Genomic DNA, 14,389 nt, shown 5'->3' with positions numbered 1-14,389 from the left:
AGTGTTTCTGAAAAAGAAGCTTACACAAAGGAAGCAACACCTTTTCCTCTACAGAAATCAAAATAATAAACCAAAAGAAAATGATCAATAACATTCAACACAATGCAAGACAATATTAAAAATGTGCTAGAATTCCATGACTCATTCCTACAGCCAATATGTTTCTCTTAAAACTCAACTTGTTCACCACATTAAAAAGACTTTCAATGTAACAATGAATGAAGAATGACATAGAATGGAATATGCTATATTGGACAGGTAGTGCTTTTAGTGTCATATTGCTAACAGTACCAGACTGTGGAGTCTTGGGAGTTTATTTTCAAAGGCTTAAAGACCTAAAGGGAAGCCTGCCCTGAGCAAACAGTCTTAATAACTTTATATAATAACTCAGAGTCACCAAAGTCTAACATTTATAACACAGTATAATTACATATTGTCTTTATTTCAGTATTTCTTTCTCTCATAGAAAGTACACTTAATGTTTAGAAAAAGCACAGTGATTCAAGGCCTGCCTTCAGATGAAACTGTATGCTATACAGATGTTTCCAGAGCTGGCCTGTTGTTCAACAAATCTGCTCTGGAGGTGTAGTAGATATTTGTATGGTCAGTTACAGACTGTCTATGGGAGCAGTCATAGTCTTCCACGTAATTAAACACTGTTCTGGAGTGAGGCAAAGACCTTGTAGCTTTAGTAATGTTGTGTTCATTACTGTTGTAGCTTGGACTCTGGAGAGAGGCAAGGGGTGTAAATTCTGACATGTGGTCCCATGTCTGTTTAGCAGCATTCTGTTGAGGAAAGGAAAAAGAAAATGCATTATAATTTTATACAATTATACTATGGTGTGCATAAACTATTTTATTGAGACGGGCAGAAGCAAATGCTTTGAACCAACAAGAAAACCATTCACAAATCCTAAACTGAGGCACTATAATTCAAATGTAGTCTCACCAGCATTTCTGACAGACCAGTATTTGAATTTTTGACATCTGTTTTATTTTTAACATCATCTTCTAACCACTTTTTTGAGCATTTAAAGCCAATTTCAGGAAATAATATAAAAGCTTATATAAATGTTCATCTTCTATACGTACACTACTGATTTCAGTTTACCATTTTCAAATGTTTTTTTTTTTTCCTCAAAGCAGTTGAAAAAAACAGCTTTGAAACAAAAAGACTTAGAATATTTATTAATTTTTTGCAAAGCAATCAAACTAATAATTAAAATGCGTGCCCCCCTTTGCTCCTTCATGTAATGATTTTTGTAGCCAAGCAATTTACTCTGGGAAAATAAAGGAAGCTGTTAAATATAGAAAGGAAGGCAGGAGGAAAAGGTAAATGTTTAAATTGCTCAAGAAACTGTTGATTTTTCAGAAGGATTAGTGGTACACAGAAACATATTAATATTTTATAAGCAGATTAAGAAGTAATATCACAGCATATCAATAAAAAGGCTTCAAACTAGATGCACACAAGTACACAACAGTGTTACCTATCAATGATCTAATCATGCATCAGAAGTTGAGTGTGGTCCATCGAGCAGAGGTTCACCGTTGCTCAGTACAGTACTGACAGATGATTTATCAGTCATTAACTTCTGAAAGGATGAGGAAACACACTGAAACCACCAGTGTTCATGTAAAAACAAAATGATTTTTCTTCACACAGCATGCCTACAACGTACATTCTACTCCAACGGGCAGCATCTATGTACACTTTTACTAAGAACAAGCAGTGCAGACACAGTAATAAAGATTATTTTTTTTATTCTACACGGATGCTGGATTCTTTAAACCCATTAAAAACAAGGCACAGCATAAATATCAGTTAATGATCTGTCTACTAATCTATCCATCTGCCTGTCTATCTATACAGCTGCAGGCAGAAATTACTGTTTAATTATAAAAGCCTGAACTTTAAATCATCAATGTTCCTCCATACAAAGCCACTGGGATTAATGCTGGATTTTTTGCTCACACTGGCAGTGATCTGAGTCTCAGAGTACACTTGGATTGTAGGACAGCCAGTACGGAAGAAAACAAAGTAGAAATTATTTTAGTCTCATACTCAGGAGCACGAATGACACAAGCAAAAGACCGCCTGCCCATTGGCCGAAACCAAAGACATACATGTGAAGGCTCATTTGATAAAAAGTGAGTCAGATGACAAACAGGGCTACAGTCTCCAAATCATTATAGACTACCATCTTCACAACAGTCACCACTCTTCTACTGTACCATGCAAAACTTAATGGAGTAGTTTACAAAGTGCATTTTTTTTGCGAGCATCGATCACAACTCATTTAGATAGGTGTTTTATGTAAATGTAACCTTATAAATTTATAGACAAACTCTGTATCAGCTAACATAAAGGGACTTTTTTGTTGGCTCTTCAAGTAAATTTATCCTCTCTCCCACAGTAATATGGCATGATTTTCTCTGAATGTCTAAGGATATGCAATAGAAAAACAGTCTGCCTAATTCTTTGCCTGCCACTTTACATTTACTAGTAAGTGACTACATTTTCGGCAACTGAAGAAATAAAATATTTTATTTTAACATTAACAAGCATATATAAAGTACACTGTCCCACAGGGTCTATGTCATATAATCGAACATCCAAAATTTCGAACACCATATGTTCGAACTTGGAAGTTCGAAATATGACAACATCAAAACCTCAGTACAGCAAATTTTTTTCCCAGGGAAAAAATTTGCTGTTCCGAAAAACACACACACAACACAAGCACGCCAAAAACCTAATAAATGTACACTAAACCTTACATACACAATTATCTATGCACTAACCTTAACCTGCACCCTAACCCTAAAGTCTGTCACTATCGCACACTTAACTTACCCGCACCCTAACCCTAAAGTCTGTCACTATCGCACACATACCTTACCCGCACCCCAACCCCAACGTCCATCACACTCGCACACTTACCTTAACCGGATCCATAACTTTCACATCACAGTAGAGAAAATTTCGAAGCAGCCAACAGAATTCGTATTTCTGTGGCATCGACATTTTCATTTTTCAAACTTCCCCGTTCGAACTTCTAGTCTTTGAACATCTTGGCGGTCGATTAAATAACATACTGGACATTTTGCTGGAAGCCACTGGGCAGAGGACAGGAGAATGATGGTGGGTGGATGTCTGTTTATGCCGAGAGAGATCCATTCTAACTGAGTCTACTGTCTGTGATGGGTCTATCACACAGCTCAGTCATAAGCAGTAACATTCAAAGGGTGGAAGGATTTCCAAGACAGCTAGGAGGGAAGTCTCAAAATACCAAAATAGTTAAGGGAGTGTGATTCCAGGAGATGCATTTCAAACCAATAACACTTGCTGAAGGTGTGAACAGGTGAATAAAAGGCCATAGTGCAAATGTATGCAATACAGGCAGTCTTAAAATAAGCAATGGAATTAGCTATGCCAGTTTTCCAGTCGGTACTTTGTTGCACGATATCTAAAGACAATGCACTTGGCAGCCTGTTTGGAAAGCATTTGTTCGGCAACTGAAGACTCTTCTACCAAGACCAAAGGAGATAAACTGTTCTGTCTTCTTAAAATTAGGCACTCATATCAGGTAAACCTAAGTTGGCAGAGCACATCAAGATGAATATGGTCTACTTCTTTTGGTTTTTGGTTACAAGAAGAAAACAAGGAGACCAATGGACTTAAGAATATTTCTGACAGCACTTTCTGGAGAAATAATGTATTGATTTTAAGGGACTATAGATTCTTCTGAAATACCATTTATGGTTCCCTGTCTTTAATTTTTATTTATTGACTAACCTGTTTAAGTGGGTAAATGACTTGACCATCCCAGACCCTTTTCAGGCAAGAAGTTGAGTAAATTCAAAACATGTAGGTCAGTTTTGGGAAGAGAATCAACCTACGGATTGTTAAGAGGTAGCTGGACATCAGAGTGCCCAAATAAAACCTGCGCAGTTGGAGAAGAAGCATGCAAACTCCACAAAGGCATCCTGGAGCTGAAAAGGAAATGACTTAATCTGGTGACTAGCAAAGGTTGTGCCATTAAAGAAGCTTGAACTCTGCTGAACCAGTGGGTTTGACCTGAAGAGAGATGTGAACCTGTCCATCGTAATGAACCTGTCCATACTGAAGTCATTGTTTGTTAGTTACATTAGACCCAAACTTGACTAAATAACAATATGGAAACCCTATAAGAAGACAATCATGAGTAAACTGGAAAGAGTACAGCGGAAATATACCAAGGGCATCCATGGATGTGAAAATTTAAGTTATTATGAAAGACTAAAATATCTGACCTTGTACAGTGTTCTCTTACAGCTATCCAAGAGGTGATCTTATTCAGGTATATAGGGCATTTAGGGACATCTACCTCTGGGAATGTTTGGGATTATCAAAAAGTACTAGGGAATCATCAGATAACCTATGTAGAAGATTCTATAGGAATGAGAAGTATACTAATTGGTTCTCTGACAGAGTAGCTGATGCATGGAACAGACTACAAAATTACAGTAAAGCAAGCACTAGTTATAGATATTTTTAAGAACAGCCTGATCACTTATTATGGGAACAAGTATTTTAGTATATTGGCAAGCCAGAAGGGCATTTATGCCTGTGCTTGAAATATCTGTATGTATATATGTATGTACCATGAAGTCTGGTTCCAAGGAGGGAGGGGTGCTCAAAGGGCAGGGGCGTCTACAAAATTATTACAAAGAACTGTATGGACAGCTGGTTTTGTGGTTAAATCTGGACCACCACAGCGCAATGACGGGCAGAAATAACTGACTTGTGCATCTTAACAAGGGACTGGCTGAGGCCTAGATTATGCAGATGCCAGAGAAATGTAAGGAGTTCAGAAACTACACATACCAACACTCCAGAAGTAATACCAGTACCATATACAATAATGTCTCAGAGTAATTAACAGAACAGTAGAATCAAATTTAGAAAAAAAAAAAATTTCTGTGAGGAGACGAGGAACTCCCTCACCCTGCAGTTCTAAATATACTAACTGATAGATGGCTTAGCTTTGAGGTGGGCGGGGCAGAATATTCCTTTACCACCAAAGTACAGCAACCCTAAAATGAGTCTTGAAGCAATCTCCAATGTTACGGCATGCAAAGTTTCTCCATAAAGGTAAAAATAGAAGAATAAAGTGCTGCTGAACAAAGTACAAGCTCGTGCAACTACCGAACTACGCCACTATGAGATGCAACTTCATCCAAACAGTGATCTAGTTCCAAATGACAAGACTGTTCTTTCAGGTAGAAGACTTCCAGCTGGTGTCAATCACTCCTGGCTCTCCTAGCCAGAGCTCTAGTTAAATAAGATGATGTAAAGAACAGCCATACTCTGAGGTGGAAGCAGTCATCACACCATCTATAGGGGTCTGCCTTGGCTTGTATGGGAAAGGTCTGTACAACTAGGGTCTTGGCCTGAAAAAATGTCTTGCTTGGCTACTAAAGAATAGTAAGGAAAAGTGTTGGATTTTCTTTCATAAACAATTGAAGTAAACACAGAATGTGAGTGAGGGAAATACAACGAATGCAAAGAATGTGATGAGAGGCCTGCCCACTGCAAAGTCCTCCTTTACCTACTCAACAGAAAAAAAAAATAAACTGCATTTTCAGTAGACAAATAAGCTGATTTTGGAGTGAAATACATCCAGAGGAACCAAACCAGGGATGGTGCAGAAATCCAAAACCTCAGTTATCCACTGCAGGAGTGATTCATCGAATACCTCACGAGTTGATTCACTTCATCAGAAAGTAATGACAGGGTGATGTTTCATTCTATAGTTCTCCGTTAGACTTGCATAACCTCTGTTTACAGGGAGGTGCACAAGGTTTGCCACCTTGGTTATATAGTTACTCCATGGATAACATTAAGACAGAGGTGAAGTGCCAAAACCACTGCTGGTGCACAGGTACATCCAGCTGGACTGAGCAGGAGAAAAGATGATGTGATCTGTGACCTGTTCTCTTTTCTGTGTAGGACATAACTCAGGTTTCTGCCTCATAATGGACACCCTGTGGGATCAGATGCTTTTCATGCAAGGCACCATGAAAGACAGGTCTCATCTCACTAAAGTTTATTAGCTGGCATTACTGGAGGAGGGCAGGCCATACAGCACTTAAAAGGCCCTCCTTGATCTGTGAGGGTATTCCTTCTTGTAGTGCTGTCCTGTCCTATAATAGCAGAAGATGAAAAAGGGTGAAAGTTGTATTATAAGAATCCTCAACAGTAACGAGGTCCTGCTTCAAATTCAGCAAGTCACTAACCAGATTATGTAATATCTGGTCTAACAGAATTCCTCCCTTTGTTTTTGTGTCCAGTATAAGTACACAGTATCCTCCCTGAATAAAGCTAGCCTCATATCAGACAGGTCATCTTATGTAGACACATACTTGAGCCTACTTCCGTAGCCCAAATTAAAGCAAGTTACATAGTAACCTACTGTGGAATCCGTACCCAGAGTTTAGACTCAGGGTGAGCTGAAAGTTTTCCAGTGCCTACATCATTAGGGAGGTATGGAACCTACACGTGAGACAAATAGCTGAGAGATATAAATTCCAGTATGGCACAAGAAAAAAACATTCTTGCTCTTCAGTATTTTAGACTCCCTAGTGGAAAGGTGGCAAAATGCTGCAATCATCAGGTCTTATGCTTGAAAAAGGATGTTTTGAAGAAGTCCACACTAGGATTCCCTGTAAGAATTTTAATAAAATCTGCTTAGAGAGGGGTGTCTGCCTTGTTGGGAGCTTCAGGATCAGATTCAAGGTGCGTTCAGAATGCACAACTGGTATCCCTAATAACAGCCTCCACAGAGGGATGAAAAGGGGTTCTGCCTACTACTTCTACAGATTAAGGCACTTTTAAGTATGGGAGGGGCACCGGCCAGTCTATGTTGAACTTCATTACCTTCAAGATTTCTAGAACTAAAAGTTACTCACTGGGTTCTCCAGGTCCACTGACACCTCAAAAGAAGTCTAGAGGAAGGGTCTGGTCCCCCTCCATCTCTAGAATGGATATACTCATGCAGAGGTGACACACATGGAGAAAATCCATAGAAATGTTGGGTTGTCAGGAAAAAGGTTAACACATGGGGAGCACTCAACAATGGTGCCACATGTATTTGACAGCACTGGACCAAACTCAGCGCCAGCATCAGAACCTGTCTTTCTGCATTGTTGTGGGTCATACCAGAAACCTATGCTAAAAGTTAAGTCCTGAACCACAGAATCCAACATAGGTTCATAGGTTGGTACTAGGCTATCGGCCCTAGGGCCTATACAAGCCTAGCCATAACAATTCCCTGGATATTTCTTCCCACACTATTTACTTCCCTGGACCCCTGTCTAGCAGGGCATGGGAGGACCCAGCTGGCTCTGTGGTGCTCGGAGGTGACAGGCTAAAGAAAGCGGATTTAAATACAATGCATGTTTTCCTTATTGCAGACTGTTTGCACCTTTGTAAACCATAGCTAAATTCTGTTACACTCTGTACAACGTGCATAGCATTGGGACCTTTTCTCTGGGAATGTGAGAGGTGAGATGAAAGGAAGAGAAATGCATACATTTTAAGTGAGATGTAAAATGCAAATTTTCTGGAAGTTAGCAAGTGATATAAAGCAAGCAAATTGCACTTGAAAGGTATTAGCTCACCAACACTGTGAAAGATGCAGACAATGATGTAAACAATTAAGAGATATATATAAAATCTTTTTTCAGCACTGTCTGTAATTTGCTGGTTAATGTCAGCTCTGAAGCAATCAACTTACTGATTATTAAATATATATACATCTTCAAGGAAACTACAGTGATGGATGGCTTACACTTCTTCAGCCTAAGGCTACCTGACATCACAGCCTAACACAATGCAGATTAATTCTTTCTCCAGAATCGGAGACGATCAAAAGACTAGATAATTCCTGGTTACAGCGGTTGAACATTTTAACTGGTTAAAAGCTAATCAGTAGTGAGTAGACATACTGGACCAAGATGATGAAGCTAAAGATACGAAGCCTGGTTAGTTAAACAGGCAATGCAGTAAATGGAAACAAAAAGTGCAGCACTTTTCTAAAGTTTAATAAAAGGCAAAAAAGGCATAAAGTGACTGTATAGTAGGTAGTACATTACAGTTTTACATTAAAATTACTAAACTGCTATAAGTAAACTGTCAGTTAACCGAAACTCAAGCTACCAGCAAAAAAATATCAAATAAATACAGTAGAATTTTCATGTGTTGCACTTTTTATCCCCCCCCCCCCCCCAACAGAAACATACCTTAAGTCTTTAGGGTTTTTTAGAGTTTTAAAAAGGAAGATATGAATAAATTCCCTCCCTCCCCAACCTAATTACAAGTCAAACCAAACAAATATTATAGGGTAGAGTATTAGCCAGGCTTATTATAGGGTAGAGTATTAGCCAGGCTTATTATTAATAGTAACTCTCAAGCAACTATAAACTACAGTTATCCAGCATCTACCAATACCCATGGGTGTCGGTTAACTGAGAGTTTACTGTAGTTAAGTTTGCATTTCTTTCTACATCTGGACTATTTCATACATTCAGCAGTATATACAATGATCCTCCTATAAATAGAAGGTTAAGTTCATTTTCAAACATTGTTACTGTAAAGCACGGAAATCACTGTATTCTTATATTCTTTTACCTTACATGACTTTTTCTGCTTTTGCTACACAATGCTAGACTAACATACTCTCTCCAGTATCATGTTCCTTAGCATGTATTACTTCCATTTTCAGCTTGACATCTGCCATGACCATTCTTTAGGTGTTCAAAGTCAGTACCATACCCTCCTTATAGAAATCTCACCCACTGGTGTTTTGTCACTGTAATATCATATCGATGTTATTTAGTATGCAGAAACCTGTTACTGCCTTTTAATTTCTTTGCCAGCTAGTCTCTCTGCCACAGATCATGATGGTCCTACCATGTTTTGCCTATTCAGATCTGACATTGTTTTACAAATGGCTCTGTCTTAGCTTGCTTGACCTAGGCTAGACCTATTTATTCTCTACAGTTCGAAGTATCGGTCACCATGTTCAGTTTTACATCTTGAGATTTCACCTTTCTCAGGTCAGGTAAATGCACACATTAACAGACACCTTTAATTTTTAAATGTACTTACAAAGTAAGCATGGTACAGTTAAAAAGCAAGCATAAATGCAGATCAGGAATAAGTCATATCCAACGAAAAGTTAAAAATATTTTATTATATACAATGGCTAGCTTAGCACTTTCATCCTGTGTGGGACTTCATCAAAACTAACTGTGAAATACTATTTATAAATTTCAAGGATCACATGATTTCTATCAAGTCAGATGAGAAGCAAAGTGCATTCATACAATTAATTGTGAATAACTTCTTAATTTTAGAAAACAGAATTAGATAATTAACTAACAAAAACTATACCTATACTGGAGATTCAAATATGCACTTTATGCATAAACAGCATACAAAATGTAATAACTTCCAAGAAATAAAAAAATAATAAATACAAAATTTCTAAAATAATTAGTGATGAATCGCACAATTATGATCAAGCTTGTTAAAATAAATTGGAAAAGAAACAGATTTATTTCATGTCGTCTGTAAGGCATGCCACTATAATTTGGCAGTATGCATTTTAAGTATGTGATACTTAAGTTTTCATTTATATCCAGCAATAAATTAAGCAACAATCCACAACTGTGTATGGGTCACAATTTACCCAAGATTGGTGTGGGTTGACCATGAGGGCAAAGCCTGAGTGATTAAACAAAGCCAACAGTGGGTAAATCTTGTTATACCCGTAAACAAGAGTGGATTGTTGCTATTATACAATGACAGTATTTAAGAAAGAAACTGATTACTTTTCTTAAATATCTTTGTATACGGCTGCTGTAGTGTTCCTCCTTATTCTTCCTAGTTTGCTGATGTACTGCACATGTGTACAGACTTACCTTCCCACACTAGAATAGTACATCATTGTAGTGCTGGAGAAGCAATGGAGGAAAGAGAATGTCCGTTGCAGTTCGCTATTTTTTTTTTTTTGCACTGCTGAAATTTTATGTGGGACCATGGACAAATACAAAGAAAACCTGGTATGTTTCTGATATTGTAGTTTTGTAGAATGTACCTGATTTTTCTTGTATTTTTCTCTGCCCTCTATGAATATGCCCAGTATGGTAGCTGGGGCATTAGAAGAAGGGCAACTGCCCCGGGCCCAAAGTGTTGAGGGTCACAATTAGCCAATTCCAATTTTTCATTAATGCAGTACCAGCCTTTATTATATTTGCAGTCAAACCTGAGAGATGTAGTGCTCCATGTGTGGCCTAAACTGTAGCAATTGCTTCTACACTGTAGCAAGCAGTTTACTACATTTTAAAATAAAAAAATATATATATATATATATATATGTATATATATATATTTTTTTTTTTTGTTATAACTAAAACCTGAGTGCTATAGTACTGCATGCAGGCAGGGTATAAACTCTAGCATGCTACAATTGAAAAATATATATATATATTTTTTTTTAACTAAAACAAGAGCACTGTAGCACTCCGTGCAGGCAGGGTATAAACTGTAGCAACTGTTTGCGACATTTATTACAATTTAAAAAATTATGTTGAGGAAGGACTGGGGCAGGGCACAGAAACGGGACCTAAATGGCTGGAGCAGTGGTGGTGGTGGTGGGGTGACAGTGTCATGCATCTTGCCACCTTGTTGGTGTGCCATAAAAATGAACACAATTTTCCTTTCTGTTTTTTTTTTCTACTCTTAAATGGCGTATAAGATGATCACTTTACAATGCATCGATTTGGCTTATTTATTTTTTGATCTTCACGTGAACAGTGGAGGGAATGTGGTGCTCGTTCATACTAACCCAGAGCACTTGGTGAACCAGGTATGCTTCTGCATATGCCAACAGAAAGTCTGGCTGCTCAGTGGTACTTCAGAGGCTGGACTTTTTTGTACCGGTATATGCCCGATTTACAATGGGCACTCTGGTTGGGTTGTCCAATTAGCATGCTCGTTTTTGAATAACAATGATCTGATTACTGTAGAATCTTTTAACCAAAAATAAAGCACTGGAAGGTTCACCAGAGTAAAATCCACTGTTTTATTGATCACAACACAATATTAAAAAAACATAAAGCATATCCAGAACGCATTAACTGTATCACTGCGTTTTCATCACAAAAACTTTTCCAGATGAGCTTACCAACTTCTGAAACCCTTTATATACAAAAACATCCCCAATTAATCAATTAACAAACTTTTATACCTTTAAAAACACAGTGCAAAAAAACTATATACACAAAACAATGAAACACAATAAGTACAGAAGTGCATGGAAAATCATTTGTTGGTCAAGCAGAAATCTTGTAAAAAAACATAAATTATTTACAGTTTGTAAAAACTTGTAAACAAAAAATAAATATTTAAAAATATTTAAAAATATAAAACCCTGTAAAACCACATGTAAAGCACTGTTGTGTACGTCGTACAAAATGTAAAACATCACCATCTGCTGGACAGTCACATAATTTAAAGTTTAACTGACCTAAGCTTTAAGACTGGCTTCAATTAAACCATCTCATTCAAACCAGGATACCTAGCAGCTTCCAGAACTAGTTGCCAGTACAGTTCCCTGCATTCTAGGCGTGTTTCCCAAGGGCCACCCCTAGGATCAATGGGCAATATTTCTATTACATAAAAATAAAAATTAGCTCCTGCACAGTTCAAAGTATGTTTATACAGAGAATTGTTACTGTTCATTTTTTTTATATTGTACCTGTGTTCATACATTCTTGACTTTAATTTTCTCTCAGTTTTGCCTATATAGAATGCTTCACATTTGTCACACAAGACTAAATAAAGAATACAATTAGTATTAAAATTAGCAAAACCATTTGTCTTAATAAGTCTGTCTCTACATTTCAGATGAACCATCTCTCCAACTTTGACATAAGGGCATTGGGCACAACAACCACACTTGTATGTGCCCCTTTAATTAGAAAGGTAAACATCTGCCCTAGGGGTACCATTCTCCAAAATGTTTTTAATACAGCGTCCCCTTCTGTAAATACACTTAATAGGCTTATCAAATATATACTGCAGGTCTGATTTACTAGCAAATCTGTTCCATTCTCTTTCTATAATGTTTCTGACCAACCCAGAATCCCAGTCATAAGTGATAACCAAAGCACTGTTGTACCCATTATCACCTGACCTCTCTGATGTTTGAATATTTTCAAGGTCCTGATTGTCACTCCCAAAAATGGGGGCAAACCTAGATTTTCTTGCTTCCAAAACTTCATTATATACTTCTGCTAGAAGTTTTTCTGGGTACCCCCCTAGTCCTGAAGAAATCCATAAGATAAGCAATTTCATTAATAAAATCATTGTCATCTGAGGTCATTCTGGATATTTGAACAAACTGACCCTTTATTGCCCCTTTCTTCTGGTGATGTGGGTGTGCACTGGTATAATACAGGTAAGAGTTTGAAAATGTTGCTTTTCTATAAACTCTAGTTTTGAAATTCCCTCCAGCCTTACTGATACTGAGGTCCAAGTATCTCATCTCGTCAGAATTGATTTCATACGTAAATCTTAAAAAAATCTTTTTTTTTTGCACTGTGTTTTTAAAAGTATAACAGTTTGTTATTTGATTAATTGGGGATGTTTCTGTACATAAAGGGGTTTCAGAAGTTGGTATGCTCATCTGAAGAAGGTTCTGTGATGAAAACGCGGTGATACAGTTAATGCATTCTGGATGTGCTTTACGTGTTTTTAATATTGTGTGCGATCAATAAAACAGTGGATTTTACTCTGGTGAACCTTCCAGTGCCTTATTTTTGGTTATTAGTTTACTTCTGGCACTTTTTCCACTTTTGTTTACTGTAGAATCTTTATTTAGGCATAACTGCCAAATTAATTAACATACTTCTAGTTTTAACTCTCCAGGGAAGCTCTGGGCTTTAACTGACTTTGTTCCAAAACTACAAACAAGAACTTCCTATAATGTCGGCGTTCCTATGCATGCCTGTATCCTTGTATTATGTAATGCATTCGATCGGTATTCTACAGTTACTTCTGAAGCCCCACGCAGGTCGATAGTGCTACTCTACCTGCTGTACAATAAAGTAATTTTTAACCTAACTGTATGTGAATTATTCCTGTTCAGAACTGTTGCCTTCTGTGTTTATTCTTGGGTTTTAGTGTCTCTAATCCAGAAGTCTTCCACGGTGGTGCAGCGGTAGCATTGTTGCCTCACAGCAAGAGGTTCTCCCGTTCGATTCTCGGCTTGGGTTTGGGAGTGCCTTCTGTGTGGAGTCTGCATGTCCGCCCTGCGGTCGAGTGGGCATGCCTTCGTTGAAGGTTGGGCTTCGGGCTGGCAATTCAGCACCATAAAAACCAACTGCCAATCACTAGCGGACCGGAGTTCCGCTGTGGTGACCCCTAACCGGGAAAAGCCGAAAGACAAACAACAGTTTCTCAAATGCAGAAGGAGGATTCTCTTGTCTGTTTCTCACAGTTAAAAAGTAAAAAATAAGACAATGTAAGAGCAACAAAGAAGAAAATTTAGAACACATAAGTGGAAGTACCAGAAAAAACATTGAATTACCAATAAACAAAACATGGTGGCAGTAAAATAAAGAGAAAAAACCCAGAAAATGTTATGAGTCAAAATATGAGCTATCTTGAACAGGAATGAAACATAAAAAATGCAGTCATAAAAATGAAGAGTTGAAGAATTAAGAAACAAATCTGTGCTGTTACAAACAATAGTGGAAGTGGCATAGTACAACATAGGAACAAGCCAGTGTTAAGTAAGAATAAACATTAAATTAAATAATTATGAAAAAAGGCATGAAAACACGTTTCACATACAGACAGTTTATTTATATATTGTGTTAGCCATACTTGCCAGAGTTCAGAGGAAGGGATAATTACTGGATGTACAATGTTTAATTAACAGAATTCAGTTATATTAGTTTTATAAGACAGGGAGCAGTATGTATTATACAATTTTAGTTGTATACATTTTTGTTACAATAAATTGCTACTATTACTTTATTCCCAGATCATGCACTATGGACAAGTGACGTCTTTCTTTTTTTTCAGGCTAATCTCTGTCAGGTAGCAATCATGGCAATGTAAAGAAAAGGGAAGCAGCAGAACAAAACATATGTCTCTCTCTCTCTGTATATGTGTGTGTGTGTGTGTGTGTGTGTGTGTGTGTGTGTGTGTGTGTGTGTGTGTGTATATATATATATATATATATATATATATATATATATATACACATATATACATACATATACACACACACACATACATATACACATACCCACATGTCCCAGACTGCGTCTT

General features: G+C 37.4%; 1 protein-coding gene across 6 annotated transcripts in view; it reads right to left on the bottom strand.

The window, feature by feature from the left end:
- Positions 1 to 404: 404 nt before the first annotated feature.
- The window catches only part of ATP11A (ATPase phospholipid transporting 11A), a 1,534,794-nt gene continuing 1,520,809 nt past the window's right edge, over positions 405 to 14,389 (bottom strand). For 2 of the 6 annotated variants that reach the window (XM_044072632.1, XM_044072633.1), the window contains one exon: positions 405 to 786. In XM_044072632.1, the coding sequence (XP_043928567.1) occupies positions 532 to 786 (255 nt within the window). In that variant the 3' untranslated portion in view covers positions 405 to 531. Of the gene's footprint in view, positions 787 to 1,490; positions 1,596 to 14,389 lie in introns of all 6 variants that reach the window. The other 4 variants (XM_044072636.1, XM_044072637.1, XM_044072634.1 and 1 more) reach the window with 3 other exon arrangements.

Source organism: Protopterus annectens, chromosome 5.part0 (assembly GCF_019279795.1).
Source record: "Protopterus annectens isolate FY-2018-M chromosome 5.part0, PAN1.0, whole genome shotgun sequence".
NCBI lineage: Eukaryota > Metazoa > Chordata > Ceratodontiformes > Protopteridae > Protopterus > Protopterus annectens.
The sequence above is the reverse complement of the archived record's forward strand: the minus strand, read 5'-3'. Positions and strand labels throughout refer to the sequence as shown.